The 20,694-nt window shown below is 41.8% G+C and overlaps 1 protein-coding gene across 5 annotated transcripts in view; it reads left to right on the top strand.

The window, feature by feature from the left end:
- Nucleotides 1–20,694, top strand: part of SIRT2 (sirtuin 2) — a 270,431-nt gene that overhangs the window by 191,392 nt on the left and 58,345 nt on the right. For all 5 annotated transcript variants that reach the window (XM_068269801.1, XM_068269799.1, XM_068269800.1 and 2 more), the window contains one exon: nt 17,818–17,873. In XM_068269801.1, the coding sequence (XP_068125902.1) occupies nt 17,818–17,873 (56 nt within the window). The remainder of the gene's footprint in view (nt 1–17,817; nt 17,874–20,694) is intronic.

The raw sequence follows: 20,694 nt of genomic DNA, 5'->3' as shown, positions 1-20,694 counted from the left end.
CACCGTCCGTGAACTGGCATGGAGCGGCCGTTTCCATGCTATACCACTAACGACCAGGCGCCTAGCTGGTCGTTAAGTGGTTAAATATGTGGAGAAGGGGGGTGGAGGCAGTGTAAAGAGTAAGGAGGATGGTACAACTACAAGTAGCCAATTTCATGTAACCAAAATTGGAAAATGTGGTGGTAAAAATATAACGTGCATGGTAACCAATGCTAGGAGCCTTGCAAAATAAATGGACAAACGAGTTCATTCTGATTAACAAAGGCTATGACATTGCGGGAATAACCAATACATGGATGGATGAAAGCCATGACTGGATAGCGAATTTAGAGGGATACAATGTGTTTAGGAAGGATAGAGCAGGGAAAACAGGTGGAGGGGTTTATATCTTTAAGAACTCTTTTACAGCTGTCATGAACGATGAGATGGATGAAGATTGTGAAGATGTGGAGTCAGTTTGGGTAAATATTCATGGTGGAAATAAAGGTTGCCAATTGCTTATTGGGGTATGCTACAGGCCACCACATATTCATGAAGCTGCAGAACTACAATTACGAAAGCAGATTGAAAAATCTGTAAGTAAAAATGAGGTCATAGTTATGGGTGACTTCAACTTTCCAGACATTGACTGGAGTATTGACGCTACCCATACTGGTAAATGCGGCAGATTTCTGGCAATACTACAGGACAGTTACCTGACTCAAATGGTAACGGAACCAACAAGGGGGAATGCGTTACTGGATTTGATTATTTCAAATAGTACAGATAATGTATCAAATGTGCAGGTTCAAGAACATTTGGGAAATAGAGATCACAACATAACGATCTGGTGCAAAAGTTGAGGATGCAAGGACTGGGGAAGAGGCTGTGTGCATGAATAGGAAACTGGCTAATGGACAGAAAAGAAAGCGTTTTGGTCAATGGATCATGCTCAAAATGGGTGGCTGTTAGCAGTGGGGTCCCACAGGGTTCAGTACTGGGTCCAGTACTCTGCAATTTATTTATTAATGATCTAGTAGATGCAGTAGAAAGCAATGTTGCTTTTTTTTTTTTTTTTTTTAGATGATACAAAATTGTGCAGAATCATCAACTCTCAGGAAGATAGTGACATATTGCAACAGGATCTGAATAGGATGGCTATATGGGCACATACATGGCAGAGATTAAATTCAATGTTGAAAAATGTAAAGTCATGCATTTTAGTCATACCAATGGTCTAGCACCATACAAAATAAACAGGATACAGATGGGGACATCAAACTTGGAGAAGGACTTAGGAGTATTCATCGACAACAAGTTAAATAATCGTATTCAATGCCAAGCCGCTGCAGCTAAAGCTAATACAATTTTGGGATGCATTAAAAGGGAAATAAAAACTCGGGATGCTAGCATAATATTGCCCCTGTTTAACTCTCTAGTAAGGCCACATCTGGAATATGGAATTCTGGGCACCACATTACAGGAAAGATATTGCAGTTTTAGAGCAGGTGCAGATACGAGCAACAAAATGGATATGAGGTATGGAAGGTCTCACTTACCAAGAAAGGTTAGATAAACTGGGTTTATTTAGTCTGGAGAAAAGACGCCTCAGAGGGGATCTAATTAACATGTATAAACAGGGCCGCCATCAGAAATTTTGGGGCCCCTCACACAACATCAAGCCTGGGCCCCCTACAGACTGCTGTGCACGCCCTCTAGCCACCCCAGTATAGCCAGTACAGTGCCCCAGTATAGCCAGTATAGTCCCCCAGTATAGCCAGTACAGTGCCCCAGTATAGCGCGCCAGTATAGTGCGCCAGTATAGCCAGTATAGTGCCCCAGTATAGCTAGTATAGTGCCCCAGTATAGCTAGTATAGTGCCCCAGTATAGCTAGTATAGTGCCCAGTATAGCTAGTATAGTGCCCCAGTATAGCCAGTATAGTGCCCCAGTATAGCCAGTATAGTGCCCCAGTATAGCCAGTATAGTGCCCCAGCATAGCCAGTATAGTGCCCCAGTATAGCCAGTATAGCGCACCAGTATAATGCCCCAGTATAGCCAGTATAGTGCCCCAGTATGGGTAGGTGGTGCCCCCCGCTCGTCCCCGCCGCTGTTGTTACCTTAACAGCGGCCGCTCTCCCCTCTCCGGCGCATGCACTTATTTCAGCAGCATCTCCCGGCTGCTGTGTGTGATGCGGCAGGAAGCAGGGCAGCGGCTTCCTGTAGTGTATCGCCGTTACTATGGGAACCGAGCCCTGCTTCCTGCTGCATCACACAGCAGCCGGGAGATGCTGCTGAAATAAGTACACACGCCGGAGAGGGGAGAGCGGCCGCTGCTAAGGTATTAACAGCGGCGGCCGCTGGGGGAGAGGGGGCAGAATTCAGTTCGGAAGAGGAGTCAGGAGGTTGATGCCTGGGGGGGGCCCGAGGCTGCGGGCCCTGGGCCCGCCCCGGGCCCGTGACGGAAGTCACAGCTGTACCCCCCTGATGACAAAAGCTTGGCGGATGAGCTTTTTGTCCCTAGGCCTTCTCAAAGGACTAGAGGACATGATCTGCGCATGGAGGAAAAATGTCTTAGCCATTTATTTAGGAAAGGGTTCTTTACAGTAAGAGTGATTAAGATGTGGAATGCATTGCCACAGGAAGTAGTTATGGCAAATTCTAGATTTGCTTAGATGCTTTCCTTGCGTTGAAAGACATGCATGGCTATAATTACTAGGTAATGCCCAGTAGTGTTGATTCAGGGATTTTATCTGATTGCCATCTGGAGTCGGGAAGGATTTTTTTCCCTTTTGGGGCTGATTGGACCATGCCTTGTAAGGGTTTTTTGCCTTCCTCTGGATCAACAGGAATATGTGAGGGAGCGGGCTGGTGTTGTACTTTGTTTTCTGGTTGAACTCGATGGACGTATGTCTTTTTTCAACCCAAATAACTAAGTAACTATGTTGTTATCCTGTGTTCCTTTTTGGCTTTGTTCAACCCTTGCTCCTTTCACGATACAAACTGAGCTATTAAGATGGTTGCACTTTTTTTCTCTGTATCTTGACAATGGTTAAAGTTATAACACAGAATGTTCAGGACCTAAATGAGCCCTGTAAAGGTGGAAAGCCTTCTCTTCTTATAAACTTATGGATGCATCCCTGCTATTCTTGCAGGAGACTCACTTTGTGCGTGACAAGCATCCTGTTTTTTGTTTTTGATAAGTCATACAGCCACTACCATTCCCTTTTGACCTACAAGACTCCTATAAAGACCCTAAGGGTCAGTTTTAGGTTCTCAGAGGCACTCTGGTAAACCACCAACTCTAATTAACTGTTACTAAGCTGCCCCTAATACTACTCTAACTGACTTTTTGACTAAATTGGCCTTTCTCCTTGAAAAGTACCCTTCTCTAATATTATTCTAGCTGGCGATTTTAATGTGGTAGCTAATCCTTCCTTTGATAGGAGTAATTTATCACCCTTTGCCCATTGTTTCCCCCGTAAACTACAGAGGCTCCTATCTCAAAACCAATTGGTCGATATCTGGCAGGCATTCAACATGGGATCCCGTGAATATACATTTTACTCCCATGCTAGAAAGTCCTGTGCAAGACTTGATTAGATATTTTTATCCCCAAGCCTCTCTGCTAATATTTCTGCATCTTCCATTGAGTTTTGTCCTTGGTCTGACCATAATCCAGTAATTGCTTTATTTCATACATTTGGCCCTTCTTCCTATTATAAATGTTGGCATCTCAATGATAGCCTCAGATTCAGACCGTTCTGAGATAGCAGCCTCTATTGAAGAATATTTTTGCTTTAATTCATCTCCTGAATTTTCCCCTGGTGAGATTCGGGTAGCCCACAAACCTGTTATTAGATATGTTTTAATCTCTAAAGGCATTGCAACCAAAAAGATTAGATCTCAAAAAATAATAACCCTTACCTCTGAATTAGGGGCTTTCAGGGACTTACCTGAACGCTCCCGCAATGAGGGCTCCCGCGGCGAGAGACAGGCCTTTCCGTCTTCTTCCACATCTGCGCGCGCAGCCCCTAGCAACGCCGGTATCCTTTCCAACGGGGCTGCGCGCGCCGCTCCTCACTTTGCGTTCCAGCGCTGGAAGGGGACGGATGTTTTGGAGCAAACGTCCGTCCTATTCAGTGAGAAAGAGGAAGAGTTGGTGTCAGCTGACACATAGGTAGGCTTTGTATTTAGTGTCAGCTGATCTATTAGTCAGCTGACACTCAGGCAGGGCTGTTATGTGGTGATTGGTGCAGAGAGTGAGTGGCCGGCCACTGATTGGTGGATGCTGATATTTAAGTCTGTTTGCTTCATTCACTTGTTGCCGGTGATAGCTTTGGATGTGTGCTTTTGCTGGGTGTGATATTTACTATTATTGAATTACCTGTGTACCGCCTGTACTGACCTTCTGCCTGATATTTGACTAATCTTGATTGCCGCCTGAACCGACCTCAGATTGCCTGACCTTGATATTGCCTGCCCCTTGTGTACCTCAATACTTTTGATATTATGTGTATGACCTCTGCTTGTTACTGGACTTTTGCTTATCTCCTGTTAGGTTCTGGTGAGTTACATAGTTCACTCTACGTACAGCTCCTATACCTTGCACCTACAAGGCCTGGGTGTAACCGAAGTCGGGCAGGTGTTATTTCCTCACCTCCCGTTGAAGCGGGGACGCGCCACATAGGGTGAAGAAGATGGAGTTAGATTGGGGCATAGGAGCTGAGCTGTGAGCTGATAACTTGCCAAGCCTGACAGGGGCCTTATATAAATCACATGGTAACTCCTCTGACCCGCTTCTAGCTCAGCTGTTACAACATAAGCGTACTGAACTAAATGTATAATTAAACAACAAAGCGGAAAAGGCTCTTACATTTATGAAAGCCAGATTTTTTTGCTTTATAGTCATAACCCTTCAACAATGTTTGCCTGGAAACTGAACGATTTTTATAAACCCCTCATGCTTATAAGTAGTGGAATGGTAGCCGCCTTGAAGTTTTACCTCAACAAGTAATCGCAATCTTTGAGAAGTTTTACGCTAATCTATGTGGTCAGTCTTCAACCATCGATGCCAGCCACGTTACTGCTTGGTTTTCTTCTTTACACGTCCCTAACTTTTCTGATGATCAATTGTCTTCTTTAAAGAGACTCTGAAGTCTCTTTTTTTCCCCTGTTTTTCTCATTAAATCCTGTTCAGCGTGAATGTCCATGTGAAATCGCCACATCCCCGCGGCAGATGGGTAATTTAGTTCTATGACTTTGCTGGTCGCAGATCATGCTGCTTTGACACACAGGGCTTCTCTTCCTGGAGAGGCTGAGCTTTGAGCTGTAGCTCAGCCTCTCCGCAATCTCCGTGAATCTCCGCCTCCTCCCCGCCCCCCTCAGTGAAAGAAGACTGAGAGGGACGGGGAGAGGCGATGGTCCGCATAGATTGATTGCAGAGGAGGCAGAGCTACAGCTGAAAGCTTTGCCTCATTGAGGAATTGAAGCCCTGCGAGCCACGGAGCTATGCAGATCTAACCCTGTGTAATAAATCACCCATCTGCCGCTGGGATGCTGCGATTTCACAGGGGCGTTTATCCTGAACAGGATTACATGACAAAAGCAGGGAAAAAATGCCCCTTTGACTCAGGTTGAGCTAGCAAAATCAATTAAAGATTTAAAGTCTACCTCTGCCCCAGGTCCAGATGGTTTTTCTTCCACCTATTATAAAAAGTTTGGACACCTATTAACCCCCCATTTAATACCCTTGTTCAATGCTGTCCTCATAGGTGGAGAGTTTCCCCCAGAAATGCTACAGGCAAATATGTCACTTATCCCCAAACCTGGGGTAGATTATACTCTTCCTAACAATTTTCGCCCTACCTCAATCATGAATAATGATGTTAAACTATTTTCTAAAACCCACTCGGTCAGGCTGGCATCAATGATTCATTCTTTAGTACAAAAAGAACAACTTAGGTATATACCTGGCTGACATGGTTATGATAACGTTTGATTAGCCCTTAATCTTATTCAGGATGCTGAACTTACTGACTCACGATTTCTTATGTTGAGCGATATTAACAAAGCTTTCGACTCGGATGGTTGGCAGTATTTACATCTGGTCTTACATCAATTTGACATATAGGGCTCCTTTTTATCTGCTCTTCATGCTTTATACGCGGATCCTAGCACATATATTCGCATACCAGGAGCTTGTTCCAATCCTATTGTATTGCGTAGAGGCACCTGCCAGGGTGTCCTTTGTCCCCTTTGCTTGTCGCTCTAGCTGTGGAGCCCCTGGCTGAAGCCATACGGCAACATCCTGATATTCATAGTTACAATGATGATCAGTACAAACTATCACCCTATGCAGACTTTTATTATTTCTATTGCAACCTGTCATATCCCTTCCAATTTTACTCCCTCTTTTAGATAAGTTTGCTCCATTTTCGGGACTTTCTGTAAATACTGCTAAGTCATCTGCTTTATCAATTAATCTTCCAAAACCTGCGGTTAAATTACAGGAGGCCAATTTTTATTTCAAATGGCAAAGTCATACATTTAAATATTTGGAGGTCTTTTTGATTCCTAGATTTAGCTCCCATTATGTGAGAGCAGAGGCATCCCTAGTTAAAGCAATGGACATCATTTCGTTGGTCATTTCTCAGGGTTGGGAATAAATTGGAATAAGTTCTGTTTGCTGCCAATAGATAGAACATCTCTTATTCTACCCCAAGTATGCTCAGATATACAAATAGTCAAATACTTGGGTATTAACTCACCAGATATACAGGCCTTTGAAACCCTAAATGTTACTCCCATTATAGGCAAAATAAGACAAAAACTTAAGACATTGGTTAAATTGTCTCCAGTAGCACAAATTAATTTACTCAAAATGGTTACGATGCCCCAAATATTATATATTTTACATAACGCTCTCGTATGGCTCCATCTTAAAGGGAAGGTCCAAGCAAAATAAAAAAATGAGTTTCACTTACCTGGGGCTTCTACCAGCCCCATGCAGCCACCCTGTGCCCTCGTAGTCACTCACTGCTGCTCCAGTCCCCCGCTGGCAGCTTGCCGACCTGGGAGGTCGGCGGGCCGCATTGCGTACATTTTTACGCATTCCCGCTAGTGCAGGAACATTAACACATAGATTTTTACGCATTACTGGTTCAATGCGTAAAAATGTATGCATTGAACCAGTAATGCGTAAAAATGTATGTGTTAATGTTCCTACATTAGCGGGAATGCGTAAAAATGTACGCAATGCGGCCCGCCGACCTCCCAGGTCGGCAAGCTGCCAGCGGGGGACTGGAGCAGCAGTGAGTGACTACGAGGGCACAGGATGGCTGCATGGGGCTGGTAGAAGCCCCAGGTAAGTGAAACTCATTTTTTTATTTTGCTTGAACCTTCCCTTTAAGTTCTTTAAAATTCTAGATGGAATATTTAGAGGCTTTATATGGTGCAGCGGAAGGATTAAAATTAAACTAGAACATCTACAATATCCTAAAGAAGAAGGTGAGTTAGCAGTGCCCAAACCCTGAGTCTATTATTTAGCCTCGCAGGCACAACATATTGTAGGTTGGAATGGAAGCTAGTTCCACCAAGAATTTACCTTTTAAAGCACACACTATCACACTGCCACAGAAAGTTTGGGACAGATTGAGATTTCTGCAAAATATTGATGGGTATACAAGTTATTCTCCTTTGGTAGGCAATACCAGACTGCCAGAACTAAAGCAATTGGATTTTTTTGAAAAGATGGGTTGAGGGGGGGGATTGACTCGATACTGCAAATATTAGAAAATAATACTCTTTGCAAGATTGAAGCTAAATTGGATGTCCCCAAAAACCTGTTACTGGAGTTTCATTATAATCAATTAGCGCATGCCATGAGGAAACAAAAACTGTCTTTTGATTTATGTCTTTCCACTATACCGGTATTCAACTTAATTAGTCAATCTTCGTCCAGGAGTGGTTTCATTTCCTCATGTTATTCGTTTCTTTTAAAATTATTTTTAAAGAAATATCCTCTTGTGTTGAAGGATGGGTTCATGATTTGGGGTCTTGAATGAAGAGGAATGGAAGGACATTCTTCAGGCAATTTCATTAATGTCTTCTAATGCAACACAAAAACTTACTCAACTTAATAAAGTACATAGAAATTGTCTGACACCAAAAAGATTGTATGCATGGGTAGAAGAGACGCTCCTATATGTGATAGATGTTCTAGAGACCATGGTGACCTTATACACATGTTATGGAGATCCCAAGTTACACAGGTATTGGAATACAGTTTTGAATACATTAGATATGGTTGCTAATCCAGTTATTCCAAGAACCGATCATGTTTATTAATGTTCTTCTTTCTAACACAAAAATGGATGAATATGTCTAAATACTGGTATAACATGCACTTTTTCAAGCTAGAAAATTAATTTGATTATTTTTGGAAACAACCACATCCTCCTAAGGTGGATGAGTGGTTAACACATGTAAATACCTATTTAAAACTGGAAAAAAATTATCTATGCACATAGAGGGGCTCCACAAAAATTTGAAAAGATTTGGGGTCCATGGTTGGATACTCTTGGTATAGCAGATTTTGAATTAGTAAGAAGTAGATTGACAGGTCCTAGTAAACTTATTGGTCTGTATTTTTCTTCTTGAAATAGCTATTTGTACTGATTTATATATTTTTTCTAAAACATGTATGATAAAAAGTAAGAGGCACACTGCTGCACTTTTATACAAAGAAAATGTATGTAATAATGATGCCATATCTTTTTGTTTTAATAAAGCCGGAATAAAAAAATAATATATATATATATATATATATATATATATATATATATATATATATATATATATATATATATATATATATATATATATATATATCCCTCTTTGAGAATAATTACCCCCCCCCCCCCCCCTTTTTTTTCCAGACTTTGTAAATATCTCAGACTGGTCAAATTATATGATTAGTTGGCTGGGTAGGAACTTGGCTTGTAAAATGATCCTTTTACCAAAGTTATTCTACTATTTTAGAACACCTCATGTGCTGCTTTGTAGAAGACAACTTGCCCAAACTCAGGCCCAGTTTAAAAAAATTGTTTGGAATAACAAACCACCCACAATTCGCTCTGTTTTATATCAACACAAATTTTCTGGGTGCATTGGTGGCTAATTTATGGTCTTATTATTTAGCTGCTCGCACCTCTCAACTGTTGGATTGGAGCCCGGCCTCTGACTCTATCTTCAAATAGAAAGATAATTGCAAACCTCTTGTTCCCTCAATAAGATTGTAGCTCATGCCCTTAAATTATGGCATCTTGCCCAATCATCATTCCACCTTGCCCCTATTCCCTCGACTTAAATGTTTCGATATTGTCAGATTAAACACTACTTTCAATACCTATATAATCCAATCCCACAAATTCCCCTCCAACCATTTGAAACCCTATATTATTTTCAAGGACGAAGTAAGGGCTCTATTTCTACAAGTAATCAGTTGATGGTTAATACGGGCCTAGATAATAAGCTATCCTACATGCAGCAATGGGATCAGGAAATGGGAGAAGAACTTGACCTTATGGTCCAAAATCTGGGCTAATGTTGCTTCAACTTCTTCTTCTAATATCCTGAAAGATACTATTAACCACTTTGCATCCAGACCTTGTTTTCCCCTTATTGACCAGAGCAGTTCTTACGCTTTAACGGTGTCCCTGTTTAATCACCAATAACTTCACCTGTACTCGTGCCACTTAAATGATCTATATATTGTTTTTTTCAAGACAAACTAAGCTTTCATTGGGGGTATTTGGTCCCAAAAAAAATATTCCTCTCTATGCATTTTAATGGGTAAAAGGGGGAAAAAATTAAAAAAATGCATTATTTCTCAATTTTGACCAATTTCTGTTTAAAAAAAAAAGCTCGATTGACATAAAAACTGTGCCACCAGTTAAAGTCGCCCCAATATAGATATCCAGATGTGTCCCCAGTATCACCCCCCCAGTATAGCCAGATGTGTCCCCAATATCAGCCCCCCCCAGCATAGCCAGATGTGTCCCCTGTGTTTGCCACCCCCAGAATAGATTGACAGATGCACCCCCAGGAATAGTTACCCTCTTTATAGCCAGATGTGTCCCCGGGATCAGGATTACCCCATTATAGCCGGATGTACCCCCAGGATTAGTGCTGCCCCCCATTATAGCCAAATGTGCCCCCAGTATTAAGTTATGCCCCCCCCCCCCCCAGGTGCCCAGACGTGCAAAATTTGTAAACCCCCTCAACTTTGTTACTAAGATGTCCCCCAGTTACTCTGTATACCCCCCCTTTGCATATCCCCCCCTCCCCCCAAGAATCCATAGCCAGATGCCCCCCCACCAGGCAGCCCCCTCCGTGCAGAAATAGTAAAAAAAAAATGCACAAGCAAGCAGCCTCACTCACCTTACGTCGGTCCTGCGACTATCCTGAAGCCTGATCCTCCGATCACCGCTCTGCAGTCAGCCGCATATTGCTGGTAACTCGGGTTCGGGGTTGATGACGTCATCAAGCCGGGACCCGGGTTACCGGCAATATGCGGCTGACTGCAGAGCGGTGATCGGAGGATCAGGCTTCAGGATAGTCGCAGGACCGAGATAAGGTGAGTGAGGCTGCTTGCTTGTGCATTTTTTTTAACTATTTGTGCGCCGAAGGGGACAGATGAAGGATCGCTGCAGTTCACTACTGCAACGATCGTTCATGGGAGGGGGGTGGACTAATTGGCCAAAAGGGAACATGTTCCCTTCCACCAATTAGTAATGCAGCTGACAGTGCCGGAGGGTGCGCTCTGAAGCACACCCGACCGTGCACAGCAGAACTGCAACCAGGTCAGTATATCTACGTGGCTGTGGCTTGGAGGGTGCCACAGCTGACGTAGATATTCTGTAGTAGTGGGGAAAGTGGTTAAATTTATGCTCAGATAGTATTATTCCCCGGTTAGACTACATAGTATTTCCTTCAGCCTCATCCTTATGTTTCCAGGGTTGTGGCAGTTTAGGCACACTTTCCCATATTTTTTGGGACTGCCCAATAGCCCAGGTGTTTTGGGCAAACTGGGATATTTTAGCCTCCTTAATTTTCCCTGTACCTGTTAATATTACCAAAAACAAGCATTATTGTTCTCCACTAACACTACTGCCCCTGCAAATTTTCAAAAATTGTATAGATATTTGCTTTTGTCTGCCTTATGGGAGATTGCTTCTAAAAGGAAATCACCTGATCTTACCATCTCAACGATCACCGACCGAATGCATATCATCAGGCTTTCTGACTTTTTTATGCCTCGATTGACAACTTGGATAAATTCAACTTGATCTGGGATCCCTGGACTACTTACTGTGACAAATTAATTCCATTAGCCCTGGTGCCTGTAGCCTTCACCGCCTCTTGATTTAAAATGCTTTGTGATTGTTGGTTTTTCTGAGCTCGTTGTATAAGATATTACTCTGTTATTATCCTGTTTGCAACCCAAGTACTTTCACAATTACTGACCCACAGACTGGGTTTTGTATTCCTGTATTAATGCTCTGATTACCTTGTACTGCAATCTTCTTGGATTGAATAAAGCCCTTGTGAATTATAAAAAAATGACCTGGGTTGCTTCCTGGAGCTGTATTAAATTGGCCTGTTTGGGATCTAGATGCTATAGAATGATGATAGGTGCAAAATTGGACTGTTGATTCAGTAATGATATTTGTGTTTTTTAAATTTGTTATTGTATGCTCTTCTCTGCTTCCTCCTCCCTCCCCCTCCCTGCCACCTGGGTGTGACCTCATGCACCAATTTCTCGTTGGTCTATGCTCCCAGTTCATCCTTCTAACCTTTTGGTTCCTGTTTTCTCTTCTATTCTATAATATTGCATAATCTACAATGTAGAATATGCCCACTGGTCAGTTTGCCTTTGCATGTTGGGATTTCTTTATGCTCCATTTATTTCCGCCTAGTCCAGTTGATGTGTGCCATACACAGTTGGATTGGCTGCAGCAAAGTATGTTGGTATGTGGAGGGGGAGTGGCTTTCATTGGAGCTATTGGCTACATTGCAGAGGTGTGTCACCCCCAGCCCAATTAATATTCATGGTGATGCTAGACCAGTGCCCACCCTGTTTATCTCTCTTTGATATATGATTACTGTGTGGTATGGCAGTTGCACGATAGTGAACACACCATAAGTGACAAGTCTACAAAGTGGTCTGTGCCTGGTTGTTGAGTGCTGGTCACGGTTTCTGCTATTCAGTATTGATGAGTCCAGTATTACAGCTAGGCAGCCAGGAAACTGTTCCTCTAGGAATGCTCGGACCTGACACCCATAATGTGGTGGTGCACAATCTTGCTGGAAAAACTCAGGGAACATGCCAGCTTCAGTGTATAAAGAGGGAAACGCATCATCATGTAGCAATTTCGCATATCCAGTGGCCTTGAGGTTTCCATTGATGAAGAATGGTCCCACTATCTTTGTACCCCATATACCACACCATACCATCAATTTTTTTTTGTTCCAACAGTCTTGGAGGGATCTATCCAATGTGGGTTAGTGTCAGACCAATAGCGGTGGTTTTGTTTGTCAACTTCACCATTCACATACAAATTTTTGTTCTGCCCATTCTGCAAATTCAGTGCGCCGATCTGGGTCATCCTCATAGAGATGCTGCAGTAGCTGGAATTTGTAATGGTGCCATTTGTGAGTAGCTAATATCCGCAAAAAGGATGTTCGACGAATGCCACTCTCCAGTGACATGCGGCGAGTGCTACGCTGTGGGCTCTTGCTGAATGAAGCTAGGACAGCTACTGATGTATCTTCATTAGTGACAGATTGCATGCGTCCACATTTTGGCAAATTCAACACTGAACCAGTTTCACGAAACTTAGCAAGCAGTTTGCTAACTGTAACATGGGCGATGGGTGGTCTCGTAGGGCGTCTTGCATAGAAATCTGCTGCAATGACCCGGTTACTGCGTTCACCAGACATCAACACAATTTCTATCCGCTCCTCATGTGTTAACCTCGGCGACATGTCAATGGCTGTAAACAAAGATAAACTTGTAAATAACTCATGAAAGAATAAAGTAATGTTAAAACCAAGCACACCATTGTTGTTCTTGTGAAATTCCCAATAAGTTTGATGTGTCTCTTCCTATTGAAAAAACAAAAGTTGGATTCAAAATGGCTGCCATGGTCACCACCCATCTTGAAAAGTTTTCCCGCTCACATATACTAAAGTGCCACAAACAGGAAATTACATTTCAACTGTGGATAATTAGTTGACAACACGTTTAAAGTGGTATATTTGACTGACTGATGAGATTTTGCTAAATATCTTATTGAGGAAAATAGATGTTTGCGTATTGTTTGCGTTTTTCTTCAGTTTTTTTTCCAAATATGCAATATTTAAAATGTTAAATTTGAAACTTTGCAACCATAGAATTCTGAAGAAAGAAAGTTTGACTTTTGAGTGGATATATTAGGGAAACAAATATCTTCTGGTCTCTCATAGGTATAGAAAATTACAAAATTGCTTTATTTTATTTTGGAAATTCGTACGTCAAAATTGCAGACCAACCAATTAAAATCATTTAAAACACGGCCAGGGTAGAGCGCTCACTCAATAAATCACACCTTACACACCATTACAATCATACACCCCTTCTGGTACCGGTACCATTAGTCCTTATCTTCAGAGAGGGGGAGATAGTTTAAGTGTAGGTAGATATAATTGAACAACTTCAGCTTGCAATGCTGCAGTAACGGGTTAAGCCGGTGTATGGAGTGATCTCACCACATGCGTTATGTCCTGTCGGGTTCCGTCTCAACTCCAGATTCCACCATCTACAGGGCTGCTGCAAGGTGTTTGACTGCTGTCCAGATTACCGGTAATCCTCGGTAGTCGGCTATCTCGCTCAACCCAGTCCGCCAGAGCCTTCTCGGGAAGCGGATGCCGACCTCCTATCACGTTGCTGCAGCTGCCGCCGATAGTTTGGAGCGCTCAAGGCCGCGGAATTTGCACCCGCCCATCGACGCATTGCGCCCGCCCACTTGCGAGCTTCGTCAGGATATATAACTGAACGTAAGCTCCAATTGCTTTTATTTGCTTTGCAGCCTTATCAAATGGCTTCTTGTACTCTGTTGGGACTACAATCACTATGAGATTGTCAATAAACTTCCACCTTGCTACAAGAGTAATTATCTGTACAAAGCAAGAACCTTTGTTTTTATTTTTAACATCTGGACTAATACAGTCACTTATAGCAAACTGTGATGGTTCTATTTAACATAAACAAAATAAAAAGTTATCCATGACCAAGCAAAATGACATTACAACTATATGTCCAAAAAATACCAACATTTTATAAGGGACTTGTCTCAAACAATAAAAACATTTAAAACTAAGCAGCAATTGGCATAGCACAAAATATCAATATAGCATGAAATAAATAGTAATGGGCAGGCGACTATATACTCAATAACCACCCACAAACAGACCCAGTACAGCAAGTGCCAATAATCCATAGTCACAAGGTCTGGAAAGGGAGAGTGAAAGGAGAAGAGAGCACAGATGAAGGCTGCCTTACCCAATAAAGATGCAGGATCGATCTGCCGACACGCTCTGCTGTCTCACATGTTACAAAACGACCAGTTTCTGCGTCGGAGATAGGGGAATAAACAAGCGGTGGTCCTTAAATACTATAACCGCTAATGGAATTAGTGGGCGTGGCCATGCCCTCTAAAATCACAGTGCCAAGCATCATCACGTGACGTGCAGCCGCCGATTCGTCTCGTGAAGTACTATACTGATCTGGGAAGACAGGGCTCCATAATATATAGTAAAAATAGGAGAAAAAGATGAATTTAGAGTACAGATATATATTTAGATGCAATGGGGGGAATAAAATGAGCAATAAGAAATAAGTAAATCTTACAAGATATGGAAAAATACAACAAAACAAAGCACACTGTGATTGTACGTACATGTCATTACAAATCATTACAAATGCAGTTTGAATATCATACACATTGATCTGCCATCTAGTGGAGGAATAAATAACCAAATCAAATTGTCTAAATAGTTACAATATATAAAAAAAATCAATGCCAATATTTAATATATTGCAACTATTTACACAATTTGGTAATCTATTTTCATATGCACTTTATGTACAGTGGTGTGAAAAACTATTTGCCCCCTTCCTGATTTCTTATTCTTTTGCATGTTTGTCGCACTTAAATGTGTCTGCTCATCAAAAACCGTTAACTATTAGTCAAAGATAACTTAATTGAACACAAAATGCAGTTTTAAATGATGGTTTTTATTATTTAGTGAGAAAAAAAAACTCAAAACCTACATGGAGCTGTGTGAAAAAGAAATTGCCCCCTGAACCTAATAACTGGTTGGGCCACCCTTAGCAGAAATAACTGCAATCAAGCGTTTGCGATAACTTGCAACAAGTCTTTTACAGCACTCTGGAGGAATTTTGGCCCACTCATCTTTGCAGAATTGTTGTAATTCACCTTTATTTGAGGGTTTTCTAGCATGAATCGCCTTTTTAAGGTCATGCCACAACATCTCAATAGGATTCAGGTCAGGACTTTGACTAGGCCACTCCAAAGTCTTCATTTTGTTTTTCTTCAGCCATTCAGAGGTAGATTTGCTGGTGTGTTTTGGGTCATTGTCCTGCTGCAGCACCAAAGATCGCTTCAGCTTGAGTTGACGAACAGATGGCCGGACATTCTACTTCAGGATTTTTTGGTAGACAGTAGAATTCATGGTTCCATCTATCACAGCAAGCCTTCCAGGTCCTGAAGCAGCAAAACAACCCCAGACCATCACACTACCACCACCATATTTTACTGTTGGTATGTTGTTCTTTTGCTGAAATGCTGTGTTACTTCTACGCCAGATGTAACGGGACACGCACCTTCCAAAAAGTTCAACTTTTGTCTCGTCGGTCCATAAGGTATTTTCCCAAAAGTCTTGGCAATCATTGAGATGTTTTTTAGCAAAATTGAGACGAGCCTTAATGTTCTTTTTGCTTAAAAGTGGTTTGCGCCTTGGATATCTGCCATGCAGGCCATTTTTGCCCAGTCTCTTTCTTATGGTGGAGTCGTGAACACTGACCTTAATTGAGGCAAGTGAGGCCTGCAGTTCTTTAGATGTTGTCCAGGGGTCTTTTGTGGCCTCTCGGATGATTTTATCTGCGCTCTTGGGGTAATTTTGGTCGGCCGGCCACTCCTGGGAAGGTTCATCACTGTTCCATGTTTTTGACATTTGTGGATAATGGCTCTCACTGTGGTTCACTGGAGTCCCAAAGCTTTAGAAATGGCTTTATAACCTTTACCAGACTGATAGATCTCAGTTACAGTACTTTTGTTCTCATTTGTTCCTGAATTTCTTTGGATCTTGGCATGATGTTTAGCTTTTGAGGTGCTTTTGGTCTACTTCTTTGTGTCAGATAGCTCCTATTTAAGTGATTACTTGATTGAAACAGATGTGGCAGTAATCAGGCCTGGGGGTGACTACAGAAATTGAACTCAAGTGTGATAAACCACAGTTAAGTTATTTTTTAACAAAGAGGGCAATCACTTTTTCACACAGGGCCATGTAGATTTGGAGTTTTTTTTTCTCACTAAATAATAAAAACCATCATTTAAAACTGCATTTTGTGTTCAATTATGTTATCTTTGACTAATAGTTAATAGACTAATAGTTAACGGTTTTTGAGCAGAAACATTTAAGTGTGACAAACCTGCAAAAGAATAAGAAATCAGGAAGGGGGCAAATAATTTTTCACACCACTGTGTGTATATATATATATATATATATATATATATATATATATATATATATATATATATATATATATGTATGTATAAATATATTTATGTATATAGATATCATATATGTATATTTATACTAAATCGTTTTTTTTTTATATATATAAAAACCGGATAATACATAAACATATATGTGCCTGATTCCTCAACACAAACACCTTTACAACAGTATTGCAGGCATTCATAAAAAGGTTGTAGTAAAAAATACACCACACAGAGCAACACACAGCTGCAGCGCTTGTATGTTTGTGTGCTCTGTGATGCCGCCGCTAGATTGCTCAGATAGGAAAGCCGGACATGGTTACCATAGAAACGGACAACAATAGGTGTCCGTTTCATTGCCAGCATAGGGAAAGGGGTCCTTGGCGGCCGGGCAGCGTAACTACACACAACCGCTCTGAGTAACGTCGCACCCTGCACGGAGGAGGCTGCGACCATCACTTTACGTCGGCTGCTGTGCTCAGTAACTGCTCTATAGAGCGGTTACAAAATGGAAAAACCGAAAAGAAATGGCCAGAGGGGTACAGTATAACGGCAACTCCCAAACCACTACAAGATTCCTCCCTATTGCAGAATGGTATGAACTAGCTTGGCGTCGGAAAGGTACAACTGCTGACGTGATTAGATGTATCTAAATGTTTACTGCCTGCAAACCAATACTTTCAAATAACAATGCATAATGTGCAAAATCAGTCCTGCATCAACTAATATGTATGCTAAAATGTTTAAAAAAGAGGATTTTAGCAATAGTGCCCCTTTAATGATTTGTAGGCTCTATTTGTATTGCTTTTTAGTTCTATTTAACATGTCTGTTATAAGCCCATGGCATGCTTATGTTTTATAAGTATGTGTAATCAAGATGAAAATGTACACAATCCTTCCAATATAGAATTGCAAATTATAAACGTTGAGTTTTTAGTTTAGATGGATGCATTTATACTTTTTTAAGACAAATTCACTTTTGTTTCTTTCAGATATTGTATTCTTTGGGGAAAGCCTACCGTCCCGGTTTTTTTCAACTTTAAAGTCAGTAAGTATGCACCGTTGCACCAACGCCAAAAAATTTACATTTTCAATTCAATAAAACACCTACTTTTTACTGCATTGGTTCAGTCCCTCATTGCATTCCTGACGTTTTATGTTTCGTGAAGTTGTCAGGTTCTATAGCCCTTGAGCATCTCTTCCAACATATTCTTATGTTGATTGAAACACCTTCTGAGTTTAATAGAAGCCTTCTTTGAATTGCACTGTCCTGTGTTTTTAATAAAAGTACCCAATTAGTGGTGTTTTTCTCAGAGGAGGTAAAAGTCTATCTTTTATCTCTTCCTTTTTAACCACTTAAGGACTGCAGTCATAAAACCCCTTAAGGACCAGAGCCTTTTTTCCCATTCAGACCACTGCAGCTTTAACGGTTTATTGCTCGGTCATACAACCTTCCACCTAAATGAATTTTACCTCCTTTTCTTGTCACTAATACAGCTTTCTTTTGGTGCTATTTGATTGCTGCTGCGAGTTTTACTTTTTATTATATTCATCAAAAAAGACATGAATTTTGTCAAAAAAATGACTTTTTTTACTTTCTGTGCAGACATTTTTCAAATAAAGTAAAATTTCCTATACATTTGAGCGCGAAAGTTATTCTGCTACATGTCTTTGATAAAAAAAAAAAAACATTCAGTGTATATTTATTGGTTTGGATAAAAGTTATAGCGTTTACAAACTATGGTGCAAAAAGTGAATTTTCCCATTTTGAAGCATCTCCTACTTTTCTGAGCACCTGTTATGTTTCATGTGGTGCTAAAATTCCAGGATAGTATAAATACCCCCCAAATGACCCCATTTTGGAAAGCAGACATCCCAAAGTATTCACTGAGAGGCATGGTGAGTTCATAGAAGATTTTATTTTTTGTCACAAGTTAGCGGAAAATGACACTTTGTGACAAAAGAAAAGGGAAAAAAAAGTTTCCATTTCTTCTAACTTGCGAAAAAAAAATGAAATCTGCCACGGACTCACTATGCTTCTCTCTGAATACCTTGAAGTGTCTACTTTCCAAAATGGGGTCATTTGTGGGGTGTGTTTACTGTCCTGGCATTTTGGGGGGTGCTAAATTGTAAGCACCCCTGTAAAGCTTAAAGGTGCTCATTGGACTTAGGGCCCCTTAGCGCAGTTAGGCTGCAAAAAAGTGCCACACATGTGGTATTTCCGTACTCAGGAGAAGTAGTATAATGTGTTTTGGGGTGTATTTTTACACATACCCATGCTGGGTGGGAGAAATATCTCTGTAAATGACAATTTTTTGATTTTTTTTACACACAATTGTCCATTTACAGAGAGATTTCTCCCACCCAGCATGGGTATGTGTAAAAATACACCCCAAAACACATTATACTACTTCTCCTGAGTACGGCGATACGACATGTGTGACACTTTTTTGCAGCCTAGGTGCGCTAAGGGGCCCAACGTCCTATTCACAGGTCATTTTGAGGCATTTGTTTTCTAGACTACTCCTCACGGTTTAGGGACCCTAAATTGCCAGGGCAGTATAGGAACGCCACAAGTGACCCCATTTAGAAAGAGGACACCCCAAGGTATTCCGTTAGGTGTATGGTGAGTTCATAGAAGATCGTATTTTTTGTCACAAGTTAGTGAAAAATGAAACTTTGTGAAAAAACAATAAAAATCAATTTCCGCTAACTTTTGACAAAAAATAAAATCTTCTATGAACGCTTCATACACCTAACAGAATACCTTGGGGTGTCTTTTTTCTAAAAAGGGGTCACTTGTGGAGTTCCTATACTGCCCTGGCATTTTACGGGCCCAAAACCGTGAGTAGTCTGGTAACCAAATGTCTCAAAATGACTGTTCAGGGGTATAAACATCTGCAAATTTTCATGGCAGGTGGTCTATGAGGGGGCGAATTTTGTGGAACCAGTCATAAGCAGGGTGGCCTCTTACATGACAGGTTGTATTGGACCTGATCTGATGGATAGGAGTGCTAGGGGGGTGACAGGAGGTGATTGATGGGTGTCTCAGGGGGTGGTTAGAGGGGAAAATAGATGCAATCAATGCACTGGGGAGGTGATCGGAAAGGGGGTCTGAGGGTTTGGCCGAGTGATCAGGAGCCCACACGGGGCAAATTAGGGCCTGATTTGATGGGTAGGTGTGTTAGGGGGTGACAGGTGGTGACAGGAGGTGATTGATGGGTGACTCAAGGTGTGATTAGTGGGGGGAATAGATGCAAGCAATGCACTGGTGAGGTGATCAGGGCTGGGGTCTGAGGGCGTTTTGAGGGTGTGGGCGGGTGATTGGGTGCCCTAGGGGCAGATAGGGGTCTAATCTGATGGGTAGCAGTGACAGGGGCTGATTGATGGGTGATCAGTGGGTGATTAGATGGCAGAACAGATGTAAACAATGCACTTTGGAGGTGATCTGAGGGTAGGTCTGGGGCAAGCTGATGGTGTGGGTGGGTGATCATATTGCCCGCAAGGGGCAGGTTAGGGGCTGATTGATGGGTGGCAGTGACAGGGGGTGATTGATGGGTGGCAGTGACAGGGGGTGATTGATGGGTGGCAGTGACAGGGGGTGATTGATAGGTGATTGACAGGTGATCAGTGGGTTATTACAGGGAAGAACAGATGTAAATATTGCACTGGCGAATTGATAAGGGGGGTCTGAGGGCAATCTGAGCGTGTGGGGCGGGTGATTGGGTGCCCGCAAGGGGCAGATTAGGGTCTATTCTGATGGGTAACAGTGACAGGTGGTGATAGGGGGTGATTGATGGGTAATTAGTGGTTGTTTACAGGAGAGAACAGATGTAAACACTGCACTTGGGAGGTGATCTGATGTCGGA

The sequence above is a fragment of the Hyperolius riggenbachi genome, chromosome 2 (genome assembly GCF_040937935.1).
Source record: "Hyperolius riggenbachi isolate aHypRig1 chromosome 2, aHypRig1.pri, whole genome shotgun sequence".
Lineage (NCBI taxonomy): Eukaryota > Metazoa > Chordata > Amphibia > Anura > Hyperoliidae > Hyperolius > Hyperolius riggenbachi.
This window is presented reverse-complemented; position numbering and strand designations above follow the sequence as displayed.